Below are 20,175 nucleotides of genomic sequence, written 5' to 3' on the forward strand. Positions count from 1 at the left end.
TCTCTCCCCTCTCTCTCTCTCTCTCCCCTCTCTCTCTCCCCTTTCTCTCTCCCTCTCTCTCTCCCCTCTCTCTCATCTCTCTCTCTCTCTCCCCTCTCTCTCCATCTCCCGTCTCTGTCGCTCTTCCCTCTCTCTCCCCCCTCTGTCTCTCTCTCCCCTCTGTCTCTCTCTCTCTCTCACCTCTCTCTCCCCCCTCTCCCTTCTCTCTCTCTCCCCCTCTCTCTCCCCCCCTCTCTCCCCCCCTCTCTCCCCCCCTCTCTCTCTCTCTCCCCCTCTCTCTCCCCTCTCTCTCTCCCCTCTTTCTCTCCCCTCTCTCTCTCTCCCCACATCTCCCCCCTCTCTCTCTCTCTCTCTCTCTCTCCCTATATCCCCCCTCTGTCTCTCTTTCTCCCCCTCTCTCCCCTCTCTCTCTCCCCCTCTCTCTCTCTCCCCTTCTCTCTCTCCCCTCTCTCTCCCCTCTCTTTTTCTCTCTCCCCCCTCTCTCTCTATCTCTCTCTCCCTATCTTCCCCCTCTGCCTCTCTCTCTCCCCCTTTCTCCCCTCTCTCTCTGTCCCCCTCTCTCTCTCTCCCCTCTTTTCCTCCCCTCTTTTCTCTCCCCTCTCCCATCTCCCCTCTCTCTCTCTCCCCTCTCTCTCCCCCCTCTCTCTCTTTCTGCCCTGTCTCTTTCTCCCCTCTTGATCTCTCTCTCCCCCCTCTCCCCTCTTTTGAGTTGTTTGAGCTCTCTCCACGGCCTTTCATTGCCCTGCCCCCGGCCCCGCCCCCTTCACGGACCTTCATGCTAGGCCATGCCCCTTCACGGTATTGAAGCTCGGTCATGCCCCCTTCACGTTCGACCACCAGCAGTCGGCTCGGCAGATCAGGGAATCCAAGGCCAGGTGTGTTTGTCTTCGTGCTGTCTCTACTGTGCATGACAGCTTCGGACAAACACACACATCAGTTTCCCTTATTAAGATATGTAGCTTGAATCCCTTTTTTAGTTAAAAGGTTAATTAAGAACAGGTGTCTGCCATTGTCACAATGCTTAGCCTTTAAGTAGAGCTAGTCGGTGGGAACACAGGTTATTCCAGTGAACAAGGGCTGAGACTTGGCCCAAAACATGTATGGCGTTTTGTTCTAAACCTAGTTGCAGGCCAGCTATGGATTATGTATTTTTGCATGTTATTTACATGGTTTTTAAACTTTTGTCCAATAAAGTTTTGTTTTTTTTTAAGAAAAATATATATATATTGTTGTCCTTTTCTGGAGCTGCGGGATTACAGAGTGTGTTTTCATTTATTTTATACATATTTCTTGTTCTGTTATTGGTTGTTCACTTTCACCTGGTCAGTTATGTTATATTATGTTATCATATTTGTTTGTTGCTGTTAAGAAAGATCTATCAAATATCAGTTTCTACTTTCATAATAAAATGAAAACAGAAATGCAGTGTAGGGCTTAGTATAAGCCTGGAGCAGTCTAAGGGTTAAGGCTGTAGGAGAGTGGGTTAGAAGAGAGAGGGAAGGTGCTGGGTGCAACATTGTTGCAATTTAGGGTAGGCCCCTCCTTACCAGTAGATAAGCCAAGTTCTCCCTTGCAACTTCCTCTTCTTCTCCGGATCCTGGCTGAAGAGTTAGCTCAGGAATCCCCCACACAGCAAGCATTGCAGACCCAGCAGGTTAATTTACCCCTTGATAGTGTACAGGCCTCATTTCTTAGTGCTGTACCCCCTGCTGCTATGTCAGCAGTTTCTGACCTATTGAAAAACATAATAACCGCAATGGCTGCAGCCTCCCCAGGGCCCAGTGTGACACCAGCTGTTTTCCCTCCTGATCCTTCTAGTCAGGATCCGGATCCTGCTTTAACCCCCAGCAGCCATCGCCCTTTCACACCTCTCATTGAGGCACCACACGTGGCAACACGCGATCCCCAGCCCGGCCGGAACATGGCCTCTGTAACGGCCCCTCAGCCCTCAACACCCGGACTTGCCCCTAGGCGCACCATACCGGAGGCCCATGCCACCCCAGGGCCTATGCTGCTCCCCCCGGGGCCTAGCGATCTCCTTCGCCAGCCGCGTGGTCCGGGTCCGACTTCCGGTGTTAACGCCATGTTAGTGACGTCACCGGAAGCGGACATCGGCACTTCCGGCTTGGCAGATTCCCGCGCGGTCGCAAGGACATCGGCTCCCGGGGCAACGCCACTTGCAGGTGAGCACCGAGAGCCGTCCTTGGCCGTTGGCGGGTTATCAGTGGGGGGTCGGAGGGGCATTAGCAGCGCAAGCAAACAGCGCAAGCGAACAGCACATTTGAACGTTAATCCTCAGGGGCATCAAAGGGGTCGCTCCATCATAAGAGGTAGTACCAGGCAGATAGCCAGTGATAGGGGTAGGGGGACACGCAGAGTTAACCCTTCCAGGGCAATGAGGCCATTACAGTTTTTACAAATGGGAGATAACGCAAATGCTGTTCAGCAGGCCGCTCCCGATATTATTAACCCACACAGGGCTGATAGTGGTTTAGTACAAGCGGCCGCTCAGCCGCATGATATTGTCATTAATACACATATGTCTGATAATAGTCTGCATGTGAATCAAGGCAATGATCGCAGTATGCATGTGAATCAAAACATTGAGCATCATTTACCGTCTCATCATTTACCATCCCCCATTGGTGTGAATGCGGTTTTGAATGGTGTGAACGTACAAGCAGCAACTCAGGGATATAATACACCCCTGGTTGGCTTACATAATGCAAATGTGCAATCTTTAGGCCAGCTACAACATCCCATTATGTTAGGCATACAAGGAGTACAACCCCTTGCTCAGGGTATCCACTCCCCCATTGCAGCCACGCAGGGCGCTCATGCACACTCATTAAACCATGCACAATCAATAAGCCAGGCAAGCCATAACCCTATTGTAGACCAGCAGGGTGTGAATGCTCAGACATCTGCGAATGGACAGTCAGCGAGTCAGGGGTTTCATACACCGCTTCATATAGCTCATCCACCCCTTGCTACTGATAATCCAGACACATCCATTGGGCAAAGTGCTCGCCAAATTCTTTCTCTTTTGCAGGGGGCAATTGGATCACAAAGTGCAGAAAAAACACGGACCAACACTGCCACAGTCATGAGTGGGGCGGATGCAGGAGTAGCAGGCAGCATTACAGCAGGAGCAGCAGCCACCACTTCCACTGCACAGCAAGGGTCTTCAGGACTCGCCCTCCAAAACCAGCAAGCAGGCCAGCCCGTTTCCAGCATGGGTCAGGGACCTCCTGCCATTAGTCACGGTGAGAATGCTTTATTTACACACAATGACCATTCTTCCTCTGACTCATCCTCTTCTGACTCAGGGTCTGAGACTGACTCTTCCTTGGGTTTACAAGGGGCAGGTCAGAAGAAAATGTTTAGAATGATTAAGAAAATTTTAAAGAGGGGGGTCAAGCCAGATAATAAGCAGGACAGCGCCAGTAACACCGCCCCGCAAAACCCACCTACAGAGGTGCCAGCTGAACCTCTCCCTACCAGGGCCATCTCCGAAAGGCGAGCAGCCCTTTATGGGGACGCAAGCCCAGGAAAAATATACTCATTGCATAGACACCTGCGCAAAAAGGTGGTCAGTAGGATTCACCGTGGAAAATATGTTAATATATTTGACCTTTCGGTGGAGGCGTATAGGCAGAGAGAGAGGAGCGCTGAGGGAACAGGGCCTAAAAAATTTAAACGCCCAGACACTTTTGATGAGTGGCTCCAGTGCTTCAGGGTTTTTTCCTCCTGTTATATCGAAAAGTACCCCTCCCAGAGTTTGCCTATCCTAAAATACACGGACACTATTCACTGGATTCAGCGTAATCACAGTGAAGGTGTGTGGAGGGAATATGATGCTGAGTTCAGGAGGAAAATGGCAGGAAATCCTTCCCTGACTTTTGACTCTACTGATAACCAGTTGTGGCAGCGAATGGACCCAAAAGGGGGTGCACCCGCTGCCGTAACTTCAACTCAGCAATCAGCGCAGCAGTCCTTTCGTAATACCAGAAGCAGGAAACGGGGGGGAACCTGCTGGCCCTTCCAGGACAAAAAATGCGACAAGGGTAGCGCATGCACCTTCAGACACGTCTGCAGGTACTGCTCTGGTCCACACCCTGGCAGTGACTGCATCAAGCGAAGGGACCAGACCAATAAGCCCCCTTCAGCAAACTTGGGCCAGAAAGGCGGAAACGCCAATTAAGGTACATGCCATGGCACCATGGTTGTGGGCTTACCCAGACCAGGCGGCGGCACGTATGTTATGGGAGGGTTTTTCATTTGGTTTTCATATCCCCACATTTAGGCAAATCAAGGGTAAGAGATTTAATAGGAACCTTATTTCAGCATACCAACACCCCGAAGTAGTGAGGGATAAAATTAATAAAGAAGTGACTTTAGGGCGAATGGCTGGCCCCTTTGCTGCCCCACCTTTACCTGATTTGGTCATTTCCCCGTTGGGGGTGGTTCCCAAGAAAGAGCCAGGGAAGTTTCGCCTCATTCAGCACCTGTCGTACCCAAAAGGTAGCTCAGTCAATGATGCCATTGACCCCCAACTCAGCTCGGTGCGCTATCAATCCTTTGATAGCGCACTAGACCTGGTCAGGAGGGCGGGTCATGGTGCTCTATTGGCGAAACTAGACATTGAGTCGGCATTTAGGCTTCTTCCACTCCACCCCTCAGTTTTCCATCTAATGGGTTGTAAGTTTGCAGGTGTGTACTACGTGGATCGCTGCCTGCCCATGGGCTGCTCTTTGTCATGCGCCTTGTTTGAAGCGTTCAGTAGTTTCCTTCATTGGGTCGTAGCTTCAGAAGTGGGCAGCGATCCCATAGCACACTACCTGGACGATTTTCTCATTGTAGGGAGAGCAGGCTCCGATGATTGTTTATCCACAATGAACATCATGCGCAGCGTCATGAGACATTTCGGGGTGCCCCTGGCAGAGGACAAAACGCAAGGCCCCGCGTCCTGTTTAGTTTTCCTGGGAATCGAAATCGACACCCAGGCTCGGCTCTGTAGGTTGCCACCTGATAAAGTTCAGGGCATGCTTGAGGCGGTCAGAGCGGCAGTCTCTAATGCAGTTATTTCCCTGAAACAGTTACAATCCCTGTTAGGTTTGCTTAATTTCGCTTGCAGAGTTATCCCCATGGGTCGGGTTTTTAACCGTAGACTGGAAAGACAGCTTAGTGGTAGGTCAAACCCGAAATCAAAGATAACCCTAGGGAGTGAATTGCTGGCTGACCTAGTAGTCTGGGAACAGTTTCTCACGCGATTTAACGGGATTCGGGTCTGGCGTACCCCTCCCATGTCTAGCCAGTTACTGCACCTTTTCACTGACGCAGCTGGATCGCACGGTTACGGGGCCTATTTCCAGGGAGAGTGGAGCGCGGAGCCCTGGCCGGAGTCCTGGGCCCCGGCGGGCCTTACTCGAAACCTGACTCTCCTGGAGCTATTCCCCGTGGTCTTGGCGGTCGAGCTGTGGGGTGGGAAGTTGTCAAACAGGACTGTTGTGTTCTGGACAGACAACATCAGTGTGGTTTTTGCGATCAATAACTTGTCAGCCACCTCAGCAAAGGTCATTACCTTGCTGCGCCACCTGGTGTTGCGCTGTCTGGACCTTAACATCCAGTTCCAGGCCCGTCATGTCCCGGGCGTTAACAATGTTGTAGCTGACGCCCTGTCACGATTCGAATGGGTGACATTTCGCAAGTTAGCCCCCACAGCTGCAGCCGTGGGTTTACGCTGTCCTGATTTCCTTTGGCAGCTCGTCCTTCCTGGATAGCCTTACTGCCGTTGGTCCGCTCCTCCTTAGCACCATCCACTTGGCACGCCTATGCCCGCATGTGGTCTGAATGGGACAATTTCTGTGCGTCCAGGGGAGCCGACGCTGCTCAGGGGTCTAGGGACAACTTACATGATTGGCTGGTGAGTTTGCATGCCGCTGGGGCCCGTCAGGGGGCAATACAATCCAAATTGGCCGCCCTCTCATTTTTCTATAGGGCATTAGCCATTCCTGACCCAACCAATTCCTTTTTTATTAGGCAGGTGATCAAGGGTTGGGGCAGATCGCAGCAGCGGAAATTAGACACGCGCAAACCCATCACCCGCGACCGCCTGGAGCGATTGCTCTTGGCGCTCGACGTGGTCTGTAGATCAGATTTTGAAGCCCTACTCTTCAAAACTGCGTTTAATCTGGCCTTTGCCGCCGCTCTTAGAGTTAGCGAGGTAGTAGCACCCTCCAAGCAGGCGTCAGGGGCAGGTATACAACTGCAACATGTTAGAGCTGCCCCTGATTCCTTACTTCTTTTTCTGCCGCGATCAAAGACAGATCAGGAGGGTAAGGGAACCTGGATCCCCGTTCACCCTCAGGTGAACAGCGCATGCTGCCCGGTTAATTGCGTTAACCTTTACCTGGCTCAAAGGCCGCCTGGCCCGGGGCAATTCCTGGTCCATGCGGACGGCAGATCCCTTTCCAAATTTCAGTTCGGTAGGGTCCTAAAATTGGCGGCAGTCCAGGCGGGGCTGGACGCTAGCAGACTCGCCCCGCACTCTTTTCGCATAGGGGCCGCGACTAACGCTGCGCAAGCGGGCTCCTCGTGCGAGGACATAAAACGTATTGGGCGTTGGCGGTCCAATTGTTTCAGAACCTATGTCCGTCCAATTGTTTAATGTTTAGTTGTTAATTCAGGATACTAAACTGTTTGTCTCCACAGGCACTACCCCCGGGGTGAAGCGAATCTGGATTGTGGGCCACTCCTTTGTCCACTGGGCCTCCCTACGCTGTGCGTCCCTCCCATTTGGCCAATCCCTAGGTCTCCCTCCCAACAAGGCATCCGTTAGGTGGTTGGGTGATAGGGGGATGTGCTGGCCCCAATTAGCAGGAACCATATCTGAGGCCCTGGTACGCTGGGGGAAGCCTCACATTATTATTCTTCACCTAGGGGGTAACGATGTGGGGGCCATACCAGTTTTACAGTTGATTAAGGTTATGCAGGCAGACATTGGGTGGCTAAGAGTACGCATCCCGGGGGTCATGATAGGGTGGTCCCATATAATACCCCGTCTCCACTGGAGGCATATGTCGGCCCATACGGCGGCATACCGGGTTAGGAAGAAGATCAATGCGTCTGTAGCGAAAACCGTCACTGGGTCAGGTGGCTTCGTGGTACGGCACGAAGCCATTTCGGCTGATAGAACCGAGCTATATAGAAGGGATAAAGTTCACCTTTCAGATGTGGGGCTGGATTTATTCATAGGGGACATTCAGAGAGCTCTGTTACCCCTCCTGTAAATCGGGTCGTGGGTTGGCGGCAAGGGTACCATTAAAATGCTTCCTTGTGGCGGGAGATCCTCGGTCCGGTTGCGCAGGAGAAGGTCGCTAGGGGTGAGTGATGGCCAGACTTCCGGGGAGGGGGGTAGGCCCTCACGTGCACGTGACGGTAACCCTCCTTCCTCCCTTTTTGAGGGATGGTCACGTGATCTCTGCAACCCCTCAGCGTCATCTCCTTAGGGCAGAGACCCCTCTGCTGCTGTTCCCGTTGGGCCGGTGATCTCCTGCTGTTCTGGGTAGCTGATCTCTATGCCGCCATATATATTTTCAGTTCTATCAGTTCTATCTAGTTTGTTAGGTTAATAAAATTTTATGGCCTGTGACGGTCACAAAATTTTCCCATAAAAAGTTTGTCTGTGGTTATTTCGCACTACATTCTCATGTACATAGTTATTTAATTAAGTTATGTTAAATCCTCTCCTCTGTGAAGAAGGATCCGGTAAGCATTTAATCCCTTAATGCAGTGTAGGGCTTAGTATAAGCCTGGAGCAGTCTAAGGGTTAAGGCTGTAGGAGAGTGGGTTAGAAGAGAGAGGGAAGGTGCTGGGTGCAACATTGTTGCAATTTAGGGTAGGCCCCTCCTTACCAGTAGATAAGCCAAGTTCTCCCTTGCAACTTCCTCTTCTTCTCCGGATCCTGGCTGAAGCAGTTTTTTCCCCTCCCTCCCTTCCCCTTTTGTAATGTTTTAATGATGTTGTATTTTCGACGGCACCTTAATGGCAGGGCTATGGCTACTCACCCTAGGCCCAATAAGCCATTACTGTAGGATATGGATCTCCTCTCCCTGTTATGCGGTTTACACGGCTTGGTAACAGGGAATCCTTATCTAGGTGGAAGATCTTCTTTTCACCCTGGCGGCGGGAGATCCTCGGTCCGGTTGCGCAGGAGAAGGTCGCTAGGGGTGAGTGATGGCCAGACTTCCGGGGAGGGGGGTAGGCCCTCACGTGCACGTGACGGTAACCCTCCTTCCTCCCTTTTTGAGGGATGGTCACGTGATCTCTGCAACCCCTCAGCGTCATCTCCTTAGGGCAGAGACCCCTCTGCTGCTGTTCCCGTTGGGCCGGTGATCTCCTGCTGTTCTGGGTAGCTGATCTCTATGCCGCCATATATATTTTCAGTTCTATCAGTTCTATCTAGTTTGTTAGGTTAATAAAATTTTATGGCCTGTGACGGTCACAAAATTTTCCCATAAAAAGTTTGTCTGTGGTTATTTCGCACTACATTCTCATGTACATAGTTATTTAATTAAGTTATGTTAAATCCTCTCCTCTGTGAAGAAGGATCCGGTAAGCATTTAATCCCTTAATAATACTTGAAATATATTGGAATGACATTTGTACAGAAGCCATAACATGTTAGTTGAGTTTAAGTAAGTGATTATTTTCTATTGTTAAATTCATTGTGCTGGCAAGGAAAGAGCTTTGCACAAGTACAAGCAAATAAACCAGGACTACAGTATACGTTGCTTCAGAGAAAAAGTTTATTAAGTAAGCCAAGTAAAACAAAGTAATCAGCTGAGATTACAGAATAAAATGACCACATAAGGCTGTATGTTTCCCATTTAAAATATATACTCAGATAGCTGACTATTGTGGTCTGTTACTTTTTTTGTAAAGAAAATGTATATAAGTAATCACATTTTTGCAATATGCAGTCAGTTTAGAAAAAAATGCACAAAAGAAGAAAAAAGTAGATTTGACAACACTCTCATTTTCCACTTTGCTTCAGCAGAATGATTAAGCATTTTTATACACTGTTTTGCTGGACACGACCTTTCCATCAACCACTTCTTCAACAATTGTTTTATACTGCGTAGTAGAACGTGACCCTGCAATTAATAAAATTACAAAATAATGTCAGTTAAAATGAAAATAAAAAAACTTAATGCACAGTTATATGCGTGTAAATAATCATCATACTTTACGCTAATGATGTTCTCTATTTGGAGAAGAACAGACAAATAAGGAGCTGTCGTCATCAGACATGTTGCAGTACTAGAGGTAAATTTATTCATAAGTAGGAAAAATCTAAAAATCATCTAGAGGCCCCTTGTTTCCGGTGAGCGATCTAAAGACCGCTGCTCCATAACTTGTCTGCCTGCTCTGAGGCGGTGGACAGATATCAACCCGATTGAATACGATTCGGGTTGATTGATACCCCCTGCTAGCGCCGATTGGCAGTGAATCTGCAGGGTCGGCATTGCACCAGCAGTTCACAAGAACTGGTGCAATGATAAATGCCAACAGCGTATGTTGTCGGCATTTACTGATGTGCAGAAGATATGATACGCTACTTTGTATCATGTCTGCTCACACATTGATAAATATATCCCTTTGTCTCTACTTCTTTTGCTAGTGTCTTCCTGAAACTCATCCAACCAATTACTGAGAAACATAAGATGCAGGAGTGTGGGTAATTAGAGGAGACGAAGAGGGAAATGTAAATAAATCCTGGGCTACCAAACGTTTAATGGCTGACAAGAAATGGAATTTTGGCCTAAATGTCAATCTCACCTTTCAAAGAACAGATTTGCCAGTTTTAATAATATAGAATTTATTTAAAAAAATAATGATGTTAATAAGACGTGATTTCCGTTTTAGTATATATTTGTAGCTCAACTCAATAGCAATTAAGTGCTTAGAGGCAAACTATTAAGACATGTAAGTAGTCTTAAGATGTTTTATGGTGTTGCAATGAATGCACAGAGGTTTTATAACTGGTTTGGTTCATCATAGATGAAAAACGTTATACATTAGTGCTAACTTGTATTTATGTCCCAACACCCATTCATTTTTAAGAACATATTTAAAAAGGTACCAACTAATAAGAAGCAGATTCTATGTTTCTTTTGCATAAGTAGTGACTAGACACTTAAACAAAAAACTGTTTTCCACTTTCTTTGTAAAGTGAAGCACATTCTAGTTCTAAAGCATATTGTTATCTAACAAATAAAAAAAGGCCATTAGTCATAAAGTTTATCAGATCTGTCTTACATAATAGCATGTGTTTTATATGGTTACAATTACCCCTTTAAAGGGATATGAAACACAACTTTTTTCTTTCATGATTCAGTTAGAGAAGCAATTTTAAGCAACTTTCTAATTTACTCCTATTATCATCCTTTGCTTTCTTTGTATCTTTATTTGAAAAGCAGGAATGTTAGATTAGGAGCCGGTTCATTTTGGTTCAGCACCCTGGATAGTGCTTGCTGATTGGTGGCTACATTTTAAATGGGTTGGCTCCTAAACGTACAGTCCTGATTTTCAAATAAAGATAACAAAAAAACAAAGAAAATTTGATTATAGGAGTAAATTAGGAAGTAGCATAAAATTGCAGGTTCTATCTGAATCATGAAAGAAAAATGTTGGGTTTCATATCCCTTTAAGTCCTTTTGTTCAACAGTAATGAAATACATAGATTACAACTGAAGGTTGATAAAAATAAAGGTCATTACCAGTGCTGCTTTGTGAACTAGTTGTTGATTCTTTTGTAGCTTGTCCAGAACCTCTGCCTTGTCCTGTTCCTCTACCTTGTCCGGCTCCACTGCCTTGTCCTGTATTTCTGTAGGTAAGAAACGATAATGAGCAACACAATGCAATGATAATACTGTGCTACTACCTAGTGCATTATGTAATCTCAATTGTCATAACATTATGTATACACCTTTAAATGTGCTAGATATCACTAATATAGAAAACAAATATCCTTTTTTAAGTACATATTATTAATCCCTTGTGCAAACAGGTGTTGTAGTATATATCAAATAGTCCATCATTTGCCACAATAAATGATTGGTACCTTATAATGCAAATAAATTATCTATCCTCACCCAAGTCCCTCAAGCAGTTTCCGGTATGTCTCTATCTCCTGCTCCAGCCTAGTTTTGATGTCTAGAAGTGATTCATACTCTGAAGTCTGACACTCTATGTCACCTCTGATCTGCTCCAACTGCTCTTCTATGGCAGAGATCTGAGCCTGCAGCTGTGAGATTTGCTGACAGTAACGACCTTCTGTCTCTGCTAAGGTTTGTTCCAGGGAGTTTTTCTGGAAATTAAGACAAAGTTCCATCACTTATATTAACACAATAATGCACATATAAGACGATATTCCAACTAAAGCACAATCAATAGTTCAGGGTGCATTATCTTGGGTCATGCCTTGCACAAGGAATGAAATATATTGTAGTATTGTGAGTGGATGGTTAAAAATGTTAATGAGAGGATCTTAATGTTGCTGAAACGTGCGTCAGATACTTTTAATGGACAGCAGTGAGTTGTGTTAAGCACAATAAAAAATACTGCATTCAAATTTAGCTCTTTTGAAGACCCGAAGTTAACAATTATCGTTTGCTTGTTTGCATCACATATGAAAATTCTATGTAAATAAAGGATTTTATATATTTAAACTTAATACTGGTAATGAAAAGAAAGTTTAGTGGCAGAATTAAAGGTTTATGGCAATGAGCGGGACTGGGAAGAGGTGAAAGGTGTATGTGTGTATTTATTATGTGTAAAGTATTTATGCTTACATTTTTTAAATAGTATAACTATAAGCGCTAAATGAAGAACTCTGCAACGTTTTTGTGATCTGCTTGCTTAGCTCTCGTGCATTATCTGACATACATTTTAATGCATCCCCTTTAGAATTCTGTAAGGGAGTTAAAACACCCACAATATTAAACACATGGTAACACGCAATAGACTATCGTTCCAGTGATAAAAAAATAACTCTGGTCAGGTAATATAAGTACATAATTGAAAGTGGTATGGATATTGCACAAGTAAAGCTAATGTACAGTAACTGTAATATTTGTGCTATTCACTTGTGATCTAGACCATAGTATACTGTATATAACACACTTTCCATAAATGAATGTTCTGAGCTACGGGTGTGTAATTATAAAGGTTCTGCTAATAAACAATGGCCCTTACTCATCACATCTATTCTTTCTAACACTTTCCTTTACTCTATGGGGCCGATTTATCAATGTCTGTCTGACATGATTTGCTGCAGCGTATCATGTCCGACAGACATCGCTGAATGCTGTCGGCATTTAACACTGCACAAGCAGTTCACTAGAACTGCTTGTGCAATGCTCCCCCCTGCAGATTCGCGGCCAATCGGCCGCTAGCAGGGGGTGTCAATCAGGCCGATCGTATAAGATCCAGCAGATTGCAGACCACAGCCTCAGAGGCAGCAGACAAGTTATGGAGCAGTGGTCTGGCACGTAAACAGGGGCATCAAGCTCCACTCGGAGCTTGATAATTCAGCCCCAATGTATTCACTGGGGGAGGGAGTGGACTTTTTTTTTTTTTTACTTTCCTTTACCTTGAATACTCAATATGTATAGACATTAACAAAAACTGGAACAAAAAAATACACATCATGGTAGGTTTTGGGGAGGGGTCATTTTCTAGTATTCTCCCTGCTTTTTTAATTTAAATCCTTCATTTTGCATACATTTCTTCACTCCTGTAAAAAAGACCTTGCCTTGTAACTTGATGATATCGTTTGAGAATTGGGGTTGCTATGAAACCAATTAGGGTGCCCTTTTGTTAGACAACATATACCTCAAATTATTTATATTTGAATTGTACCATAGCAAGTTGTGACTGAAGTTCAATCTCTAATGATTGAAGTGATTTTCGGAGCTCAGAGATCTCTGACTTGCTTGATTGTACTTGTTCCACTCCTGTGGATATTTCTTTTTTCAAACCTTCGCTCTGATAACAACAAAAAAACAAACAGATTTTGATTAAACACTGAAATCTCACTCTAAGGGCCTTAATTAATACAATGTTTTTGGTCTCCTTACCATCTTATTGAACTGTTCTTCAGCCTCCTTTCTGTTCTTCTCAGCCATGGCTTCATATTGTTGTCTCATGTCATTCAGAAGTTTGGACAGATCGATACCTGGAGCTGCATTTAATTCCACATTGACTTCTCCCACAGCAATTCCTTGGGAACCCTTAAGCTCCTAAATGATTACAAATATTTTTAAGATATATGCTTGGATCTGATATGAATGCATTAAGTAATTAACTAGTTAGGTAATCCCACTAAATATAATAGTGGTTTCTCAAAAAAAATCTCTACCTCCTCATGGTTCTTCTTGAGATAAGCTAGCTCCTCTTTCAGACTCTCAAGCTGAGATTCCAGGTCAGACTTAGACAGTGTTAGCTCATCCAGGACTCTGCGCAAACCATTAATATCAGCCTCCACACTCTGCCGAAGAGCCAACTCATTCTCATACCTGATTAAAAAAATATATATACACAGTTAAATATATTTTGCTTTGGTATAAAAATAGTTTATACATAATGCTACATTGGAAATATGAATCTATACTTCTAAGTTTTCTCTCAGCGGCTCGTAACATAGTTGTCTTGAGCAAATTACTTATATATTGGGCAAAATATAATATAAACTCACTTCAGTTTGAAGTCATCAGCAGCCAGACGGGCATTATCAATCTGCAGAACTATAGCTGCATTGTCAATGGTAGCTTTAAGGATCTGTGGGAAATACATAAAGAAACACAATTATATTGTTTTGATGGTTGCATATTTTTAATGATAGGTTAAGCATGGTACAGCATGTATTTAAATATATTACAATTTTGGAACTTTAGCTACAGAGAAGGGAATAAGAAAATAATAATTGTCTTCAACAGGTTAAAGGGACATGAAACCCCACAAAATGATTTCATAATTCAAACAAAGAATAACATTTTAAGCAACTTTCCAATTTAATTCTATTATCTAATTTGCTTTGTTCTCTTGATATGATTTGTTGAATATGACACATAGGTAGGGGCAGGAACTGCTGATTGGTGGCTGCATATATATGCCTCAGCTTATTGGCTCTCCCAATGTGTTAACCAACTCCCAGGAATGCTTTGCTGATTCTTCAACAACAGATACAAGAGAATGAAGCAAGTTAGATAATAGAAGGAAATTGTGGGTTCTCTTGTTACTTGATGACTTGTATGCAATTGTGCTGGGTGTAGATGCTGAATGGTACAATATGGAAGCACAAAATTAGCCTAGGATACAATTTCAAACCCCTTAACTATTACAATGTACCCTGTGCGTCGCTGGTCGTTAAGGGTTTTTCAGATCATAGTAGTGTGGGTCTTGCCGCAAGAGGCAGGACCATGCTTTTATGACTTCCCTTCTAGCTGCAGACTTCCTGTGAGGCTGTGCTATAAAAAAAACAATCCCCATTCAAAGACCAGCAACATACAGGGTATGTTGCTGGTAATTAAGGGGTTAAAATTACATGCCCTATCTGAATCATGAAAGTTTAATTTTGACTAGACTGTCCCTTTAACAATTAGTTTGGATTGAGTTTGTTATACTAACATTGCGAAATATAATACACCCTACGGAGGGAGTCTGTACTGCACTATTAAAAAAAAATAAAAAATTTCTAGACTTCAGATTACTACATTATTTTTATATGTAAATAAACAATTATGAAAAGTTTAAATAGAATCTTTTAAAAGGCATGTAAAAAATTGCAGGTGCTTCTTTTTAACACTCCATTTTAAATGGCAATAATTAACGTAGTCTAAGTTGTTAAGTCGTGGTCATTAAGGGGTTAAACAACTTTCCAATTTACTTTTATCATTAAATTTGCTTTGTTCTCTTGGTATTCTTTGCTGAAAGCTAAACCTAGGTAGGCTGATATGCTAATTTCTAAGCCCTTAAAGGCCGTCTCTTATCTCAGGGTATTTTGACTGTTTTTCACAGCTAAACAGCGCTAGTTCATGTGTATCATATAGATAAGATTGTGCTCACTCCCATGGAGTTATTTTTGAGTCAGCACTGATTGGCTAAAATGCAAGTCTGTCAAAAGAACTGAAATAAGGTGGCAGTCTGCAGAGACTTAGATACAAGGTAATCAAGGAGGTAACAAGTATATTTATTTAACCTTGTTGGTCATGCAAAACTGGGGAATGGTTAAATTTTTTGTTAAGAAAAAATAAATAAAACAATTTTAGTATTTCAAGCAAACAAGTTTAAGGGATGCTGTTTTAACAATTACTTGAAAATGTGGTGATTATATATCTGTTTAAAACAGTTTAAAATGTATCACAAGTAATGCTTCATTACACATTTATTATGAATTCAAATAGGAATTCAATATCCCTTGTAACTGGTTTCAATATGATAACATAGACTGTGCTTTTGTTATTTGTTTTACCTGCTTTTCACATAATTTGCCTTTAATAAATTGCATTTTTTTCCAGAAAGGCTAAACTGTATTCTGCAAAATACATAAACATGACCAAGCTGCATGCTACAGTTATAGCTTAATAGGGCAGGTGCTCATTTATGTTTTCCTCTAATTGGCCATAGCATCGCAAGCCAGAAATAGATGCAAAATATAAAGTAAATGTATTTCTGAGATTTAAGACTACATTTTAGATAGGGAATTATTTGTTATTATCTACAGACACAACTTAAGTAAAAAAAAAAAAGAAGCTTTTTCTTAAGTAAACATAAAAAAATGACTTCTTATTTCAATATATCTAAACAAGCTATATTTGTGACAACCTGTGTAGTCTTACCTGAGCTTGTAGATCTTCAATTGTTTTATAATATGTGCTGTAGTCCTTTGCTCCTTCCCCTGTGGAACCACCAGGACGCTGCTTGTCATACCATTCCTTAATCTTGCGCTCAAGTTCAGCATTTGCCTCCTCTAATGCACGTACTTTGTCCAGGTAGCTGGCCAAGCGGTCATTGAGATTTTGCATTGTTTGTTTTTCATTGCCAGATAAGAGGCTGTCACCACCTCCAAAGCCAGCACCGCCGCCAAAGCCACCACCACCACCACCAAAGCTAGCACCACCACCAAAACCAGCTCCGCCGCCACCACCATAGGATCCACCACCAAACTGACCCCCATAGCCACCACCACCACCAGCTCCACCTCCAAAATCAAATCCAGCTCCACCACCTCCATAACCACCTCCACTACCACCAAATCCACCACCTCCAAAGCTGTGGCCTCCTCCTACATTACACTCTCCAAAGTTACCCCCACCACCATAAGAGGCTGAGCTAACTTTCTGAGATGACTGCATAAAGCTGTAAGACATAATGAAGCAAAAAAGGCACCCTTTCCAGGAGAATAAAAGGCTGCCGTGGAGGAAAGTGCTGCAAGTCAATAACCTTTATTCCGTTTATATATACTATATCTAGGGCGTCAACTCTAATTTTTTTCTACTACAAGTTTGCTTGCCAGATAGTTTTCAATTCCTATACTTTAATTATCAATTATTATTACAAATGAATCACCTTACCCTCCGGTCTTTTCACCCCCAGGGTTATTTATGCTAATTTTGTTAGTGGGTGGGGTACCAAAAATGTTCCTGCTCCAACTTTTCTGTGTATAGAATTCTCACACTTCAGATTTAAATTCTTTTGTTTAGAAATATTAAAATGTAATGTTTTTTGAGAACAAAAACTCTGTATATTATGAAATTAGAAAGCTGAAAACTGAAGCATAATTCCTAATAGAGAATTTAAGAGACTGTATGGAATATAATGCTTTCCTGAAAATGAAATAATCAACATATGTTTTATAAAAATAGACAGGGTGGTTAATACACTGACTGCTTCAAAATCTGTGTTTCTATATTTCCTGAAAATGTCAAAAGAGGAGTTTAATTCCCTTGAGAAACTTACAAAAGTAAATGTAGAGATGTGTACACCCCATTAACCCCTTAGTGACTGGATAGTTTTCAATGTTCTTACTGTAAAGGACCAGGACTGTTTTTAAATTTATGCAGTGTTTGTATTTAGTAATTTTTCTCTTACTCATTTACTGCACCCACACATATTATATATATTTTTTTATGCCATTAAATGGACTTTCTAAAGATACCACTATGTTCATCATGTTATAATTTACTAAAAATATGATGAAAAAATTGAAAATACAAACTTTACTAACTTTCTCCTCTAAAATCTGTTACACATCTAAAATCACCAAAAAACACCCATGCTAAATAGTTTCTAAAGTTTAGAAACACCCAGTTTAGAACCCGCGCCGCCCGTAATTTCACCTCGCAACTCGAGCTATCCAATATACACCAATATACAGATGCTAAACTGGCGTAAGTAGGAAAAACTGTTGATCAACTAAATTGTGCGCAAATACATATTTTAGACGTCGCAAGTACTTACGCCAGTATTTTGTTCACTTAAAGTCTCAATATAGAGTAGTTTTATGCAAATTAGGCTACGAATCGTAAAAAAATAACCGCAAGTTCTAAAAGATGCGCCATGTAATTAGAAGGTGTTATAAATGATAAGAAGGTGTTATGATCATATGAGCCATCCTAGGTTTTGCTTTCAACTAAGAATACCAAGAGAGCAAAGCAAGTGTTCTAATTAAATATGAAAGTAGTTAGAAATAACATGCCCTATTTAAAAGAAGGTTTTCTTTGGAGTTGACTGTCCCTTTATATATTTTGGCATCAGTGCCAAGCTTTGTTAGCATTAGAATAAATTACACCAGTGGGTTCTAAAGAGATGAAGGTAATCCAATTTACATTAAATAAGCAAGTATATGTCCCCAATGTGATAAAGTACCTACAAGCTCAATCTATTTGACTATTTCAAATACACAAATAAACCTTAAAAAGCAATATCATTGTATACTGTCCCTTTAACCTTGAGATGCGGCTTAAATGTATGTTTTTGTTAAGGCTTCCAGGGAGATACGTTGTTTTTTTAGTCAGTGCAAGGGCTTCTGCGCCTGCAATTTGTGGCAAGATGAGAATGGAGTAGATTTTCTGAAATCTGCGTGCGTAAGTCCTTACGCTGTATATTGGATACCAAACTGCACGTGTTTTGTATGTCAGTCTAAGAGTAAAAATAATACGGGCGAAGGCAGAAATATATGCGCGTAACTTCTAAGTTACGCCGTATATAGGATACCAAACCCGCGCAAAAATTGGCGTTGCCGGCTTTTGCAGGTGACGATTTATATCAGATCGTGGCCCCAATGTTTACATGTGCTTTACTTTTTTGCAAGTTATAGGGCAATAAGTACAAGTAGCAATTTGCTATTTCCAAAGCATTTTTTTCGAAATTAGTGCTAGTTACATTGTAACACTGCTATATGTCAGGAATTCCTGAATAACCCTTCAAATGTATTTTTTTTTTTTTTAGTAGACAACTCAAAGTATTGATCTAGGTCCATTTTGTTATATTTCATGCTCCCATTTTACCGCTAAATGAGCTCAAATAAAAAAAAAAACGATAACTTTTTCACAAACTGTTTCGCAAACTTTAGGTTACTCAATGAAATTATTTACAAACAGCTTGTGCAATTATGGCACAAATGTTTGTAAATGCTTCTCTGGGATCCCCATTGTTCAGAAATAGCAGACAAATATGGCTTCGGCATTACTCTTTGGTAATTACAAGGCCACTAAATTCTGCTGTGCACCACACTTGTATTATGCCCAGCAGTGAAGGGGTTAATTAGGTAGCTTGTAGCGAGCTTGTAGGGTTCATTTTAGCTTTAGTGTAGTGTAGAAGACAACCCAAAGTATTGATCTAGGCACATTTTGGTTTGGATCTAGGCCCATTTTGGTATATTTAATGCCACCATTTCACTGCCAAATGCGATCAAATTAAAAAAAAACGTTAACTTTTCACAAACTTTAGCTTTCTCACTGAAATTATTTACAAACAGCTTGTGCACTTATGAATAAAAAATACCAAACATCACAAATAAAATAGAAGTGAAATAAATGTGATACCACAATCAAGGATCGTGAAAATAACAGCGGAACAGCAAAAAATGCAAAATATAAAATAAAAATTAAAATAAAATTCAAAAGTTCATATAAGGATATGCGTGTTCTTGCTGTGAATCTTCTGTTTCTTTGTATCTTTAGGAATTCTCAGAGAAAAGAAAAAGAAATTGCACACACACACTTTATACTGGTGGGTAAACAGTACTCTCACGGCAATATGATATAAAACAATTTATTAAAATATAATAATAAAAAGCGTCACAAATGCTTACAATAGAGCAATACAGGTTAAGTTTCTGCTGCCCGAATCCACTTGTATCCTTCAGTGGAGTTTGCTTTTGTGAGCAATAATAAGAATTTGCTACTCTATTAACCTCTGTGATAGGTGTATTGTAAGCATTTGTGACGCTTTTTATTATTATATTTTAATAAATTGTTTTATATCATATTGCCGTGAGAGTACTGTTTACCCACCAGTATAAAGTGGGTGTGCGCATTTCCTTGAGCTTAGGCATAAGCTCCAACCCATGTGAGTAGGCATTTGGCCACAAGCTTGATACATATTCTGGATAGTGTTACAGATTTACACTATGTTGCAATTTCTTTTTCTTTTCTCTGAGAATTCCTAAAGATACAAAGAAACAGAAGATTCCCAGCAAGAACACGCATATCCTTATATGAACTTTTGAATTTTATTTTAATTTTTATTTTATAGCTTGTGCAATTATGGCACAAATGGTTGTAAATACTTATCTGGGATCCCCTTTGTTCAGAAATAGCAGACATATATTGCTTTGCCATTGCTTTTTGGTAATTAGAAGGCCACTAAATGTTGCTGCGCACCACACTTATATTATGCCCAGATGTGAAGGGGTTAATTAGGTAGCTTGTAGGGTTCATTTTAGCTTTAGTGTAGAGATCAGCCTCCCTCCTGACACATCCCCTGATCTGTCCCTGACCCCCCTCAAACAGCTCTCTTTCCTCCCCACCTTACAATTGTCCCCACCATCTGCCGATGAAAGTCTGCCAGTACTAAATTTAAAGGCTTTTTTAAAATAAAAAAATA

The 20,175-nt window shown here is 42.3% G+C and overlaps 2 protein-coding genes across 3 annotated transcripts; one reads left to right on the forward strand and one right to left on the reverse strand.

Annotated features, from left to right (window-relative positions):
- The first annotated feature begins 2,725 nt into the window (after positions 1 to 2,725).
- LOC128645477 (uncharacterized) lies at positions 2,726 to 8,525 on the forward strand. 2 transcript variants are annotated; one of them, XM_053698503.1, is made up of 3 exons: positions 2,726 to 3,266; positions 5,766 to 5,926; positions 6,715 to 8,525. In XM_053698503.1, exons 1-3 carry the CDS (start codon positions 2,765 to 2,767, stop codon positions 6,730 to 6,732), a joined length of 681 nt encoding a protein of 226 aa, XP_053554478.1. In that variant the 5' UTR covers positions 2,726 to 2,764; the 3' UTR covers positions 6,733 to 8,525. The 2 variants fall into 2 exon arrangements, 1 of the variants encoding a protein (XP_053554478.1); XR_008400120.1 differs by lacking the exon at positions 2,726 to 3,266 and having other exon boundaries at positions 4,542 to 5,926.
- A 263-nt stretch (positions 8,526 to 8,788) lies between these two features.
- LOC128645489 (keratin-3, type I cytoskeletal 51 kDa-like) lies at positions 8,789 to 16,474 on the reverse strand. Its single transcript, XM_053698513.1, has 8 exons — positions 15,906 to 16,474; positions 13,763 to 13,845; positions 13,427 to 13,583; positions 13,146 to 13,307; positions 12,928 to 13,053; positions 11,160 to 11,374; positions 10,785 to 10,891; positions 8,789 to 9,158 (listed from the first exon to the last, which is right to left on the reverse strand). The coding sequence occupies exons 1-8, from the start codon at positions 16,434 to 16,436 to the stop codon at positions 9,067 to 9,069; spliced, it is 1,473 nt and encodes a 490-aa protein (XP_053554488.1). The 5' UTR covers positions 16,437 to 16,474; the 3' UTR covers positions 8,789 to 9,066.
- Positions 16,475 to 20,175: the final 3,701 nt, after the last annotated feature.

Source organism: Bombina bombina, chromosome 1, assembly GCF_027579735.1.
Source record: "Bombina bombina isolate aBomBom1 chromosome 1, aBomBom1.pri, whole genome shotgun sequence".
Lineage (NCBI taxonomy): Eukaryota > Metazoa > Chordata > Amphibia > Anura > Bombinatoridae > Bombina > Bombina bombina.